The 15,928-nt window shown below is 44.6% G+C and overlaps 1 protein-coding gene across 3 annotated transcripts in view; it reads left to right on the forward strand.

Moving 5' to 3' along the window:
• Positions 1-15,928, forward strand: part of NAV2 (neuron navigator 2) — a 369,470-nt gene that overhangs the window by 227,248 nt on the left and 126,294 nt on the right. For all 3 annotated transcript variants that reach the window (XM_054283739.1, XM_054283737.1, XM_054283738.1), the window contains exon 4: positions 11,761-11,833. In XM_054283739.1, coding sequence (XP_054139714.1) covers positions 11,761-11,833 — 73 coding nt within the window. The remainder of the gene's footprint in view (positions 1-11,760; positions 11,834-15,928) is intronic.

Here is a 15,928-nt window from a genome sequence, read left to right on the forward strand (position 1 = left end):
TCTGTTAATACAGCTTACAGGGCCCTGCAGCATGTGGAAGCTGGTGTTTGTGTCTGGTAGCTCTGGCTCAGAGAGGTTGCAGAGGCAAGGCCATCCAGACCCTTGGATAATAGCCACTCTTTTTTCAAATGAATCTTTCAGTTCCAAGTGTCCATATCCACATCAGAGTGCTTGAAAGGTGAGCAGCACAGATGAGAAGATTTGGGGGGGATGTAAAAAAAAAAAATAGCACCAATGAATGGAGATTTAACTTTGCTCATTGTGTAGGAATCCAGCAGATCTCAGAGGGAAGGAAGCCTTCTACCATCCCCTTTTCCCTTTGCAGAATGACACACGTGAGCTGAGCTGTGAAGAATCAGCTCATCCCTGCCAGGTGTATCAGCTCAGAGAGCTGGACCAGACCTGTGCCTTGCCCAGTCCATGCAGGGACGTGGGGAAGCAGCGTGTTCACTGGCGTGTGGCACAGTGCAGGCTGGTGGTGCCCAGCCTGAGGGAGCTCTCTGCAGAGCCAGACCTGGCCCCTCTGCCTCGTTCCCTGGCTTGGAGAGCATCAGGCAAACTGGCCCAAACCGAGCATCAGGGACAGCTTGGGTCTGTCAGGCTCCGAGCCAGTGCTAATAAGCCTTGGAAAGTGAAGGTCAGTGCTGCAGAACCATGTGGGACCATCAGTGCTTATCAGCCTTGTCCCAGTGCCAGGAATGACATGACAAGGACCCCACTGGCTCCGTGAAAAATCACTTAGGTGAGAAGCTGTCCTCCCATCCTCATCCTGGCTGGGTTGTTCTGCTGAGGGGAGTATCCCTGTCTTCCTTTGCTCCAGATAAGAGTTGGCTGCCTTTTCTGTAATCCATTATACACTATTCTATAGCTCTTCCTCTGCATAAAATCTGTTTCAGGGCTTTTTTTCCCCCCAATCCTCTATATTTTCATGCTGTGGATATTTGTCTAAACAAAAGCCTGCAATTCTGGTGATTAGTTTCAGCTGCATGCAGAAAATACTGTGGCTAAGAGGGGATGTGCTTGTATGGAGCACAGGCCCTGGGACCAAGAACATTTGGAGAGCATTGCAGCATTTGGGTTTAAAAAAAAAACCCAGAAAATGTTGGCATAGTCTTTGATAACTGGGTGAAGGTCAATAAATCAGGGCCAGATTTCTGTCCTGCACACTTCTGAAAAGAAGACTTAGGTGAATAAACCTGAGTAGGGCTATCTCTGCTAATATGGTTTGTTTATAGAAAAACAGAGATATTTTTCCCTTTTTTTCTTATTTGCTTCTTGTTTAGGGCATGATTTTAGAGTTTAACATGTGGCATCTTGCAGATTATGGGAGGTTAGTACCTGCCCTGCTAGGTATTGCAGATTATTCTTACTCATGTGGGTGCCTTTGCAAGTGCTGAATGTTACCTCTTGTAAAAAGGTTCACACCACTCACATTTGTGAAATGATGAGCAGAACCCAAAGTGTATGAGCTATGCTGCATTATATATGTATACATTATAGATGTATGAATATTGCAAAGTTGAAACGTGCTGAAAGGAAGAGAGTTGGAGAACCTGTGGGTGGATGCACCAGACTCTCATCTCCCCATGTCTGGGGAAGCTGTGGGACACCCAGGACAAGAATTTGGAGCAGCAGAAAGGCTTAACAAACGCCACAGCACCTCCTATAAATAGGGCAGGAGATTACTGTGGTTCGCCTGTGGGCCGGGGCTTGGGCTTTCATATTTTCCAGGATCACTGTGTCTGTAAGTGTGTGTTCTCAAACAGCAAAAGGGAGGTGTTCATTTTTTTAACGTGTTGACAGGAAATTTTCAGGAGGCATCTCCTTCTGGTGCAGATACCAAGCTGTGGTGGTAAACTGATACCACTCAGCCTTCCTACTGCTGCTTGTCCTGCAAACAAAGGACCTTGTGCTGACTGCAGTGTGCATCAGAGCCAGCACTTCTTCCCAACAACTGGATGGAAGTTGGGATGAAGGTCATGTTTTCAGTACAATACCTTAGTTTTCAAGGAAACCTTGCTTCCAGTGATGGGAATTTGACTATTATTTGAATATTGGACTGATTTCTTGTGCTCTGATAATGAGCTGTTTTGTAACGTGTGTGACACCTAAGGAACCGTTTGTATGGAAATTTTCCAACATGGTGAGGACCTTGGTTGTGACTTGAACACCACTGTTGGAGAAGGGTATCCACTCCCCTCCTCAGTGTGATCCCTGCCAGGTCCATACGTTATTTTTTTTATTGTTGAAAGAGCATAGATGTTGAAATCTCCATTACTAACTAGTTTGTATGGCATGTGTCATCCGTATTTCTGTGTTCTTTTTCTCAAGAGCACTTTAATGAATTGATGTAATGGGTGTGAGTGCTGCCATGGTGTGGCTCATGCTTACAGGAGATAGCTGGGCTCACACGTTCATGGTTGGGAGGAATAATATGAGCTGAAACCATCTGCATGACCTGAGCGTGTGTGTGTGTGTAATATCCACTAAGGGAGGGAGCTGCTGTGTTATGTACAAATAACTAAAAGTAGCTGCTGTATTTAAAAAAAACCAATTGTTGCGTGTTTTCTCATGGAAAACAATTCTGTCTCTGCTCTTCGAGAGCAGGCACCCGCTGTAACCTGCTGCTCTGGAAGTTGGGGGCAGTTTTACGCACCAGTGCTGCCCAGGCATTGCCATAGGAAGGTGCAGTGAACCTGCCGGTAAATCTGTTGCTCCAGCCCCCCTGAGTCCCAGAGCCAAGGAGGGCTCTGCTGCTGCTGGGGCATGTGCTGCTAATTCAGGGCAGCAGCCCTGCTGCAAGATCAAAGGCAGCACAAGCATGCTTTTGCTCTGTGAATTCCTAGCGCAGGATTTTTGGAAATGTATCCCAGGGGTTAAATATAGCCGTGTATTTTCAAGTAATCCGACTCCAAGGCTGAGCAAATGTAGTCAAAGGGAACTTTCCCATCATCTGAGCCGTCCCCCGCTTTGCCTGGGGAGCTGGTAACTCACCAGGAGCACATGTTTGGGAATTGGATTGGGTTTGATGCTGCCGTGGTAGCTCATGGTGTCCTCTGGCCCCAACCTGTGGTGCACCCAGCTGAAGGGTTTCTGCTGGTCATGTATGAACCCACGTTTAATGCAGACGAGAATGATTTACTGCAGAGGAGATCTGCCAGGGTGTTTGCACTTAGCTGTCTTTCAGCCTCGGTTTCTGTGACTCTTTCTCCAAGATGAGATTGATTTTACTGACTCTGTGTTTCCCAGATACCCAGGCCGTTGTTGTGCTGCTGTGCTGCCCATTTGTGCATGGCAATCAGGCAGACAGGGGTGGTTGGGTCAGGGGTTTCTGTGCTGCAGAGCTTGCAGCCCAAATAAACCACGAGCTCCCCCCGGGCCCCCATCATCGTACACAGGAAATCACAGGATAATTGGAGCTGGACCAGCTCAGGAAACACCAATATGCACCAATATCTCCCTGCCGTGAGGCACGGCAGGGTCACCTGGCAGAGGTTTGTTTCATTCTGGAAGGGATGGCTCCCAGAGCTCTGGGTGCCTGTGGGGATGGGTGATAAGGCAGTGTGATAAGGCCTCCTGCCCTGCATGGGTGCGTGGGGTGCCTCTGGGGACATTGCTGCTGACACTCTCATTTCATGAAGGATCGCCTTCGTGGTCCCCAGTGGGCTGCTCTCAAATCTTCACCCTTCACAGCGATGCAAGAATTTGTGCGTCATCTGTCTCTGAAACAGTGTGAGGTTCAGTAAAGAGCAACAAAGTAATTTTTATTGAAAAAATGCAATGTACAAGCTTCAGTATAAAGACAGAATTAGATTCTGTTTGATCATTTACGTCACAGTTAAATGGAATTACTGCATTTTGAATACTTATGGTTCTGCCCACCCTGTATTCATGAAACAGCAAATGGATTGAGGGGCCAGGATCATTCCACATGTGTATATGGGTGTGTCTTCAGCTTCCACTTATATATTTACACCTACACCAAAGTCTGGAAGCACCATTAACATAATTTTCTGCCATGACCATTGCTGATATTAAATTATTACATTAATGTACCTTTTATGAAATACTTTGCAAACACACAGCTTCTTATTGTGCTTGGCAAAAATGGGGAAAACTGTGAAATCATGGTCGAGAACCTTTTCTAACTAAGAAGAAAAAGTTTGGTTGATTTGAGGACAGGTAGAAGTAAAAATTAATTTATTATTCTCCTTTAGCTTGGTGCTGAAGGATTGAGATTGTTTGTATGGAAATTACTTCTCCTGCCTGGGTGTTTCTTTTATGGGAGATGCAGTGATAAGCTCTTCACTGTGGAATATCTGTGTAAACAGATCATAGCTGTCACAAAGAATTCAACAGTCCAGAGAAATAAACTTTTTGTGTCTGTGTCCTGTCACAGATCTTTCATTTGCAGCCATTGCTTATACAGTGTAATGAGTGATAATGGTTGTTTTAATTAGCTATTCCTTGATGGTAGTGCATATCCAGAGCATTTTGTTCTTCTGGTTTTTGTGCAGAGCTATTTTTACACACACAAGTGGTATTATTGCACTTGTTCTGGGCAGTTATGCAGGGGAATTTCAGTAGGAGATGTTGCAGGTGCAAGGAAGGAGGGGGCACATGTGTGTTGGTGGCCTGGAACAAATAAATCCCTTGGGAACAGGTGAGGCTGGGAGCCCAGGGCTGCAGGCACAGGAATGCCAGTGGGGAATGCCAGTGCTGGGAACGGGCTCTGGCCACAGCTCCTGCCCAGGGACCCTTCAGGAATGAACAGCTGTCCGAGCCTGCATCGCAGCAGGTGCTTTCTGAACCACTTTCATTAAATTCTGGGTTCCTGCTGCGAGTTCAAGTTACTGATCCACAGAGCCTTCAGCATCTGAGCTGGTGTTTGAGGACAGAGCAGCCTGCCCTTGCTGCAGTGGTGGTGTTGGTGTCAGTCCTTCCTTCTGAGCATTTGTGCACTCTGAAAAAGATTGGTTTGTGTAAATTTCAAGGATGTTTTAGGAAAAGTCCACCTTTGCTAGATATTGGTGTCATTTTAGATTGAATCACAGAATGATGAAATTGTTTGGGTTGAAGGGATTGTGACGACCACCTGGCTCCCACCCCCTGCCATGGCAGGGACAGCTCCCCCGTCCCAGGTGCTCCCAGCCCATCCAGTGCCACCCCTGCCATGGCAGGGACACCTCCCCCTGTCCCAGGTGCTCCCAGCCCATCCAGTGCCACCCCTGCCATGGCAGGGACACCTCCCACTGTCCCAGGTGCTCCCAGCCCTGTCCAGCCTGGCCTGGGCACTGCCAGGGATGCAGGGGCAGCCGCAGCTGCTCTGGGCAATCTGTGCCTCAGCACCCTCACAGGGAAGGATTCCTTCCTAGTGTCTGACACAAACCTGCTCTCTCCCAGTTTAAGGCCGTTCCCCCTTTCCCAGTTGCACAGAACATAACTTATACTGGGAAAGGGTCTTCCCTGGGCAGCCAGGAAGGTGGGAGTAATGCATCCATGGGAGTCACTGCTGTCCTAATGATGGGCTTCTTGAGCACAGCCATGGCTTCTCCCCAGCTCTTCCTCTTCTCAGTACACAGGGACAGAGATTCAGTGCCAGGAAATACAGTTATTGTGGTATGTGCTAAAATACTGTCAAGAGAGTTTCATCTGTATCCTGAATTGATGATTCTCCAGAGGCAGGATTCTTTGTTGATACTTGTTTTGCAAAGTTGTTGCTTGATCATAATTTAGAACATCTCACAAACCCAAATTCACAAATTATCCACTTTAACTTTTCAAAGGTCTGATTCTGAAGAGCTAATCAAAAAATAACCTTTCCAGGAATATTTTTCGAAGAAAATGCTCTTTACTTTTGTTTTTCCCTATGGGAAAATGTCAGTTTTAAATAAAAAACCTGAAAAAACAAACCTGAAAGAAAGCTGAGTGAATCAGAAGCATTTCTGGCACCCTCCATGTGTCTGTCCCTGAGCAGATCTGCTTTGGCAAACCAGGGGTCGCCCTGGATGGCCTGAATCCACCCACAGCACCCCGTGCCCCTTGGATGCCCTTTGTTGTCATCAGGAATTTGGCCAGTGTGAAGCTCTGTGGGGTTTGCTGCCCTCATTTCTGTTCACACTGGGCATGTTGGGAGGGAATGTTGAGTATTTGTCCCATTATTTCTGCAGGAAGAGCTGCCAACGCAGGATAGCAAAGGTTTTACCAGGGTCAAAGAGAAGAGGATGCATGAGATGAGGGTTAAGCTGGTTCTCCAGCCTTAGATTAATGCCCAAACTCTCCTCGTCTTTAAAAACCCAAAGTATGGCAGTTTTAAAAGAACACTCAACTCTTCATGTATATTTGAGCAGACTTTTTTTCCTGTGGGTATATCTGCCACAACCTGGCTTCAGAATACAGACTAGCTTCATTTACCATTTTATTTTATTTTATTTTATTTTATTTTATCTTATATTTATTTTTATATTTATATTTATATTTATTTTTATATTATTTTTAAGGTGCCCACCAAGTTCTGTCAAAATCCTGAAACTTAATTTTGGGAGACATTTTTATCCAAGTAGTCAGGAGCAGCAGATGAATGCTGGGAGCGATGTATTATTTTCTTTTTAAAAAGATACATTTTGAATGGGATAACTGCTAATGAAGATTTATTTTAAACAGAGCAATAAGAGTTAGTATTTCTATCCTTCTGGGACAAATGGAATTTGCAATTCTGCTTTGGTGTTTTTTTATATGTAATTATATTTAGGAAATAGAGGAAATGAGATGTTATTGCAATGGAGAGCCCTTCCTCCCCCAAAACTCCAGGATTCTAAGAATTGTCAGTGTAATGACTTAAGATTTTAAGGCTCTTTCTAAACTTTTGGATATAAAATATGAGGGCAAACGCCTTATTCAAAAGTACAGACAAGGAATAAATTTTGTCCTAAGGAACAGCTTGTGTTTCTTAGGCTATTTCCTTGTTTCTGCACTGTATGTGAAGTCAGCTGGAATATTGCATAAAGGTTTGTGAGGCCTTAAAAACTTCCATGTGAATTCATTCTTTTTTCTTTTGAAAATTAATATACTACACATAAATTTGAGCCACAGGCTGCATAAGCACTGGTTTCAGTATTAGAAGTGAGTTTTCTGGATAAGCTCATCAAAACTCCCCATTTATCACTGTAAAAGTTGAGAGCAGAGGTCTTGCATCACAATATGAGAAACCTCCCCTGGTTTGCAAGTGAAGGAGCCTACAACGAGTTTAATTCTGTTTTTTGTTTAGAAAAACACCCGTGTCTGTGCCAGGGGCAGCTCTAGTTATCCTTCAGCTTGTGTGTTGGACAGACAGCTTTGGCTGGGGCTCTGTCCATACTCAGATTTTGTCTGAGATATTCAGTGTTCCACACGTCAGGGCCCACCTGTGGCTCTCCATTTATAGGCTGCAGGATGGGGATATTTTGGTTTGGGGTTTTTTTTAAAATTTGTTTCTGGCATATCCTGTTCTGCTCATACAGGCCAGGGCATGTTTCCTCTCCAGCACTGGCAAGAATAGAAATTGCAATTGCTGCACCAGGCCTGGTGTGATCATCCGGTCCTGGGCAGTTCTCCATGTGCAGCACTCGGCCACAATGCCTCCTGCTCCCACCTTGTCAGGTTATTCATGTCAAGAGGGAGTTTTCAGGTGGCTTTTCCTTCTCTGAATATGAGAATGGTGGTACTTGGTACGTTATGTCTGAGCAGAAATTGAATTTCACAGCCTTGTTGCTGTTTGTTTTCCTCACAATCTCCTAATTAAAAGGAAGCAGGAGGAGAAGCCCCAGAGGCTGCCAGCCCCTCTGCTGTGGGCTCTACTGTCCTTGGTTGGCATTTAGGGACATTTCAGAATGAATACCCGTCATAAAAGAATGTGGGACTGATAGCACATGTTGATAGTAGATTACTCCTGAAATAGTTTAAATGTGATGATCTAAAATTGCAAGTTAATTTGAATATTTTGTCTGGGAGGTTTAATAAGGCTTAGTTTGGGATACCCCAGTAATATTTCTGAGTGGGATAATCAGTGTGGGTGGCTGTGCTTGGTTTTCCTTCTTTTGCACAGCTTTCCCCTGTTTTGGGTAGGCAGGGATTGAGAGCATCCAGCTGCCATCTTTCCTGCTTTGCTTCTGCTGTGTTAAACGTTGCTGACAAAGCAAATGAGAAATCAGAATTGTCGGCCAAAAAAAACAATTGTAGCTCACAGTGCAACAGAAAATATCCACTCCCCTTTGGCAAATCTGGTCGTTTCACATCTGCTTAAAGGGTTTGAGCAATATGGACTTGGCAGAAAAGGGGCCTGTAGATTCTGGGTGATGATTTGCTGCTGAATGCTGTGGTTACAGGCAGGCAACTGTACTTTGTGTTGGGAGTCACCAGGATGCAGAGTCACTGGGGTTTTTCTTACAATCATAGAATGGTTTGGGTTTAAAGACCCTCTTGTTCCAGTCCCCTGCCATGGGCAGGGACACCTTTCGCTGTCCCAGGTGCTCCAAGCCCTGTCCAGCCTGAACAATTCCAGGGGTGGAGCAGCCACAGGTCTGTGCCAGGGCCTCACCACCCTCACAGGGAAGGATTTTTTACTACCATCTACCTGAGATCTATCCAGACACTTCACTTCTATCCTACGCACATCTAAATGGTCTAATTATCATGGCTTGCTTGTCTCCAGCCCTGTCTGCACTGGGGTCATGTTTCTCCATAAAACAATATTTTTGAATTATTAGTAGTTAATACAGCAGAGGCCAGGGCAGGAATTCTTCCTTGGAGCTTTTATGAGTGAAATTCATGACATGTAGCATTACTGGGAAGTAATCTCTTCAAACAGCAACAGGACGTCTGATGCATTAGACTGATTCAGCCAAGTCAGGGTTCTTGACTCAGCCATTGTTGGGTGGGAAGGACCTTGAATTCTTACCAGCAGTAAATTTTGATAATTTCAGCCACAGTCCTGCATTCAGTGTTCCACTTCGTTCCTGGATTTTTCTCCTTTTCTTCTGTTTTCCTTTTCGAGCTCTATTTTTCCTTCAAAATCAACCAATTCCTCTCATTCCTGCCATGCTGCCATGTAATGTTGTTAATATCACAGACACTGTGTAAACCTTAGACAGTCATTATATCTTTCAGGTTTTTATATATTTTTATTTATATCTTTTAGTTTTATTCTTTTAGTGAATTTCTCACGTGTGCGTTGCTGTACATCCCCACAGGATCTTCTCCTAGTTCTTTATTTTCTGAATATGAAGGGTGTAGCTTTGCACATCGCTGTTACTCCCACTTTGTTTTGTCATGCCTGATGAGATTAGGGTGTTTTCCATGCCAGCAGGGCACCAAGAGCCCCTGTTCCTCACAGCTTTTAGCCCCTGTTCCTCACAGCTTTTAGCCAGGAATTGGTGTGGCAAGGCATCCATCTGACCTTTTGTATGGCAGTGAGGTTCCAGGTTGCTCAGCCTGTGGTTCAGATACAGGCCTGTGATGGAGAGCCATCCATCAGTCTGAGGATGGGAGTGATTTACCTAAATTCAGTGGCCACAATGCTCAGAAAAACTGGGGGGTTGTGCCACAGGAGAAATAGAATTGTTTTAAAGGGGACTCCCTGAATCTGAATATGATGAGATTAGGACATCACCAAAGATTGCTGTATAGCACCAAGAATGAGGACATGGATGAGGAACTCACTGCCCAGATGTGAATCCTAATCTTGTGCTCACTCTGTCCTAAAAGAGAATTTATCAAAGGTGAGGGGACTGGGAAGAGAAGCAGGCAGAGCAGGCCTGAGAGAGCTGCTGCAGATCTGGAGTGAGGGTGAGATATTGCTTGTCTTAAGTCACTAACCTGCTGGTTTGGAGAGGAGGCATCTACCACAGCTGTGGAAGTCTGGAAGTGTTCTTGGAATGATGCAGCTTGTTAAGTGCAAGTAGTAGGAATGGATTGATCCTTTTATGTGGTGTTTATTCTTGAAAAGGTGAACTTTGGTTTTCCAGCCAAGTCGCCGATCACCTCAATAAAAGAGCCGTGTTGGAAACTTGAAAGGTTTGTTGAGTACTGAAGAAGGAAATGGGTCAATTGGCTGTTGGATCATACTGAACTGTGGATAAATGAACCTTTGAACTGCACCCTGCTCCAAGCCTTAAGGTCTGAGCAGTACAGGAAATGTGTTCTTTGGTCCCTCTCTGGCTTTTGGAGTGTATGATTTACTCAAAGTGTGCCATATACTTTGTGTACTTTATATTAAATCTCAAAGTATAATGAGGTTGATAAAAGTGTTTCTAATTGTTGAAATCACAGTTCAGCAATGCCAATAACTTAACCTCTACCCCTGATAGGAGAAAATGTTTTTATTGTTATAGTTAAAGACAATAAATTAATGTGCCCTGAGAGAAGTCCATGTGGGAGGTTTCCTGGCAGCTTCCGTGGTCCTTTTTTATTACTTTGAGAAGGACAAGGAGCTCAGGTCAATGCTGGGAGCTCAAGTTCTAGACTGTTGCCTTGGCCCTCAGCTGTGTAATTTTTTTGAGGGCAGGCAGGAGCTGCTAGGGCAGCTGGATTTTTCATGTTTCCTTTTGATGTCTCTGTGCTCCACAGAATAAAGGTAGTTATGTGAGACCAAGTGTAGGGCTTGGTGTCTGTCTCCTTCCTTATCCATATGGTGAATGCAGTGTTTGGTTGCAATGTTTAAAGGAATTAATAAATTAATGTCTGAGAGATGTTCAAACACAAAGACTCTATTTCATCACTTGCTGATTACCATGGTTAAATAAAAGAATTGCTCAACAGTATAATCCAGGAGTTTTTGGTGTAACTGCACACGAAACATGGTATTTCCTCAAATGCTCCTTGCAGCCCCTCGAGGTGTCCAAGCTCAGGCGTGTGCATGGAAGTGCTTTGGGCTGGGCTGGGGGCTGGCATCTCCCTGCATCTCCTGGTTATGGCAGCAGAGCTTCCGTGGGAGCTTGGTGGGAAATCAGGTGTGAGGCTGCTCCAAGATTGTTACTGTAATGTTGAGATGGAGTGGAAAACATTCCTGACTTGTTCAGCCCCTCTGGAGTTCACTTTCTTAGGTAGGTTTGAGTGCAGTCTGTGTGTAGCAAGGGCTGTGTAAAGCACCTGGCAGGCAGAGCTGTTGTGCACGAGTCCCTCCCTGGTGAAAGCTGACTTGTCCCATGAAGGCTCTGCCCATTGTCCACCTGTGTGAGGGGCAGGAGGTGCCCTCAGGAATGGCCTGGCGCTCCTGCCTTGCGGGGAATGCCACAGGGAATGCTCTGCATTCCAGTTTCCAGTTACAGCTCTTGTGTTCAGCTCCTGCTGGGGCTGGAAGCTTCTGCCAGCTGTCAGCTTCAGAGCAAGTGGCAGTCTGCCTCCTCCAACAAACGGCCTCCGTGTTTATTTTCGGTTTCGTGTTTGTTGCGCTTGTTGTAGGTTACGAATCCTGGCGCGGAGCGTCCTTGACCCTCCAGTAAGAAACTGGGGCTGGAGCTAACCTGCTTCATGCAGATGCAAATAACAGAAAGCCCTGAGCCGTGGAACAGCCAGTTTATAATCAATGCAATAATCCATTTAGGGCCTCAGTAACTGAGAGAGTTTCATACTATGGTTTCCACATCACGAGCAAAGGGACTTTTTTATGGGATGCAAAGACTGAGCGCACTCAAGGGTGGCGGTGGATGGGAGTAAATAATTCTTACAATGCTTTTTCTTTTTGTGTCTCCTTTTTTCCTGTTTGTTTTGTTTGCTCTTGAACAGATTGAGAACATAGATGCGTGCCTGAGTTTCCTGGCTGCTAAGGGGATAAACATCCAGGGGCTGTCAGCAGAAGGTGAGTCCATTGGTTGGTTAGGATTCCATGGTAAATGAGGAACCTGAATTGCTACCTGTGATTGCAACTAGAACATGGAGTGTAATGGAAGATTAATAAGGTCAATTTAAACTTCTGACAATCTTTATTTCTTTTTTCCCCATCTCAGTTTGAAAGGTAGATAAAATATGTATCTAATTTCTACACAGCTTACTTGTAAAAGTAATCGAGACCAAATTAGAGTTCAGTCACTTCTTCACTACTTTCTGTTGAAAACCAGGAATTTCTTATCTCAGTTCAATAATTTGCACATTGATCAGTATGTATTTTACAGATATAAGTGAACTGCTGTCAGTTGTTTGTCTTTTCAGAGAAAAAATTTATTTCCTTATTCTTCAATTATTCTTTTACCTGAACAACCATCCTGCTTCCTGTTTCCAAGTGCACAAAACAATCAAATCCAAATGTTTTGAGTCAAAACAAAACAAAAGACATTTCGACCTCTAATTAATCACTCTGCTTTTGAAGCGCCTCAGAATTTTCTGAAACCAAACTAGGTTAACTCTGTTCCTTTATGGCACGATGTGTGGTACCTGTTGGCTCAGAAGCTGTTTAGCTATTATCTTATTAAGAGATCAAACAGATTTCTGTCATCATCAGCACCAGCTTTCACTTGTATTTTCATTTAAATATGCTGGGAAAGCAGTTGGGTTCAGTAGCTGAATGTATGATATGACATCTCCATCAGCGCTTTGCAGAACACATAGTTGAACGTGTGGCATCAGGTGACACTTCAAAGTTACATTTGATGACTGAGTCTCTTCACAAACTTAGTTTGGAGGAGGAGGCTGCACCAAAATAGCAGACATTTAGTGTTCTAACCTGAGTGCACCACAGCTAGCAGAAGAGGAGGCTGAATGTTGGGTGTATTCTTGGGCTGCATTAGAACAGCAATAACAAAAATTTTCCTACAAAGAGAGGCTTTACTGTGGGCTACCTGAGTGCTGCCAGCATTGCACGCCTCAGTTGCTTGGTTATAATCAGAAGGATTCTCATGTCAAGAAAAGAAAGCATGAGCTAAAACTTCAAACAGCAGAAAATTTGTTTGCCAGGAAATGAGTAAAAAGAAAATGCAGCTGAGTCAGTTGTAAAGGCCAATTTTGACCTTAGCATGGAAATATTGTAAAAATACATTCACATTATTTACCTGTCTCACTAGAAGGTAAAATCCAAGTGGAATGGCAGGTGAGTGATGAGAAGAGTGCCTGGGTGTACAGAGCTGGCAGCGTGGTGCTGCCCACAGCGTGATCAATGCCCATGCTCTCCTGCCAGGGCACGGGGCAGGCCCAGCAGCACACACCTTATCCCATGGCTTCCCTGATGCGGGATTTCTGCCTTGCTGGTACACTGTCTAGGAATTGGTGTATTAAATCTCATGGAAGCTGACAAGGGACCAGTAATGTTTGCTGCCAGCACATAAATTTACTGGCTTCACCACTAACATTGGAGAAAGAAAGTGACAACTAGAGAAGGGGAGGGAACGAATATATTTTTATAAAATAAGGTAAAAGACTTGAGTGCAGCAGTGAAGTGAATTTCTCTTTCTAGTTGCTCCAGCACTGTGTTGAGGAACACAGAACCATTTGAAATGAGGAATGTTGTTACCAAACAAGCCAGTGTTTCTGTGCAAGTTGCCAATACCTGCTAGGTCAACTGCAAATAACTTTATTTACTTCACTGGCAGATCCTCATCCAGGAGGAAGGAAAAGGTTGTGATTGCTTCCAAATGGGAATAATCACTGAAGTCCCCTGGGTTTGTTAAGAGCACGTATTTTTCAACAGTGCAGCTTCAGTGTGGAGGGAAGTTAATGACTCAAAACTGGAATTTGGATGACTCCTAAATGTTGAAATAATTTGGGGCTGCACGTGTATATCCTTCTAGTGTTGAAAAATCCTGCTTTGATATGTGTGTGCCACTGACACAGAGTCTGTTTTGATGGATTTATGCAGTGGAGATGCTGAGGATCTGCAGTCACTGGTGATGTTGATGCTAGCCATGCTGTGCTAGAGGCTCCCCTTCCCAGAAACGTGAAGGCAAAAAGGCATCCCCTTATCAAAGATTCTTAAAAATATAAATCTCCATTTCTGGTTGCTGAAGAAAACTATTGAGGGCTGGAGATCTCATTTCACTTCTTGCTGGAAATTTTTATTGTTCATTCTTTGAACTGTGTTGCTATACCCCTGCCCTTAGAGCTGTGTTAGACTCCTGGAATTGCAACTGCCCAGAGAAGCTTGCTCTCCTTCACACAATATCTCATTGCTCTCAAGATATTGAAGGTATTGGAGAACATAAATGTGCATTAGAAACTCAGACTGATATCACACATAAGCAGCTGCACATCTTTTGGGTGACAGATGAGCTGGATAAGGATCAGCCGAACACATCCTAGAGCAGGGATGTAGGGCAAACAAGCAGCAGCAGGGATATCCCAGGATGGAAATCTCTGAAGAGTGGATTTGGGGGCTTCCTTTGAAAACCAAATTCCGGTTTCAAGTGTCTGGAGTGTTTGTTTCCAGTATCCAGGACAGTAATTTTTGGCTCCACATTTAGAATGGCTGGGTGACATCCTTGTCCTTATCTAAGCCAATATGATACTGGAGCTGCCCATGGACTGGAGAGGACTTGAAGCAGGAAGCATTTGAGACTCTGCTGATGTGCAGAGTGCAGTGAGGCTGAAGTAGTCTTCGAAATACTCCTTTTGTACGAAATGTGAGGTAGAACTGCCAGGATTACCTCAGTTTTTAAAATAAAAGAAACAGGTACCACTGAAAGTCTGATTTAAAATGTTTTTTTTTTCAAGTCCAGAGGGGAAGAGACTGCTTTAAGTCATTAAAAGTGTTCTTCTTTTGATTATTTGGTCAAAAGCAGGTTGCCTTTCTGATAAATGCAGCAGACAACAGGCAGCAACACGTTGTAGGTGGGTTATTGTTGTAGTTGCCTTTCACTTCACATAGAAATCAATTTCTAGTTGCATATAGCTAAATTTAAACAAGCAGGTCCATGGTAATTTCTTTTATATCTGACCTGTATTTGTGCAGTTGGGCTTCCCAGTGCCTCTCGATCTGTTTAGTTATGCTTCAACCTGTGATTGGATGCTGCTTTCCCTACAGCTCCCACGGATAATTCGAGTTCTTTGCTGGAGATAAGGAAATCCTTTTTACTGTGTTCTGCTGCATTTTGTGTCTGTTTTACTTCCACCCCTGTCCTCCTAAGCTAAACAGAGATTATTGAAGAGAACCTGCAGATCAGAGAAGGAACCTGCCTGGTGCAGGGAGAGGAGGCTGGGTTTGTGCATGGCAGCAGGAGTGGGCTGGGAAAAGGGGGAACAGCAGGACTAATCGGGACCCCACTGTTCAGGAGGAGACCAAAATTAGCCAAGAAAACAAAGGAAGGCTGGAAATGGCTGCTGGAGGGCCCTGGGAATGATGATCCTTTAAACAAGGGATTGGGGGTCACTGGTGGGAGACAGCACTGATGGAGGGACCAGGCTGCAGGGAAGGAAGAATGGCTGGGGAAACTGAGTCAGGAAGTGTGAGAGGAAAGGAATATCCTGGGTCAGGGCCACTTAGAGAAGGACTAATATTCTCTGAAGTCATGGGCGGGGTTGAGACAAATTTCAGAAAGAAAGTACATTATATTAGTGGTGGGAAGGGAAAGTAGACTGAGGTGCAGGAAGACAAGGAGACCAAAGCTGGGAGCTGGTAAAGAACGGGTAAAGAACAGTTTTAAACCTTGAGCCTCAGATCTGCTGGGTGAAGTGCTTAGGATTAGGAGCAGAAGCTTGTTTATACAGCAAAGACGAGCAAAGTGAGCAGAAATGTGGCTGGGAGAGGGAGTAAGGGATGGAGTGGGGCCCATCACAAACTCAGAGCAGCCTTTCAGCCAGAACTGGAAACAAATGAAAATTATGCTTCTTGCCTTTGTGCTTGGCCACTGCCTTACACATATCCTTTTCTTCTTACTGTCTCACAGGGCAACAGTCAGCTTTTAGTTCAGGTGATCTGTACAACACAGGCACAAGTTCAGCTGTTTGATTGTAGCTTTTTAAATTCACT

Source organism: Melozone crissalis, unplaced genomic scaffold (genome assembly GCF_028551555.1).
Source record: "Melozone crissalis strain CALT ecotype California unplaced genomic scaffold, PUWL_Pcris_2 ptg000038l_1, whole genome shotgun sequence".
NCBI classification, from domain to species: domain Eukaryota; kingdom Metazoa; phylum Chordata; class Aves; order Passeriformes; family Passerellidae; genus Melozone; species Melozone crissalis.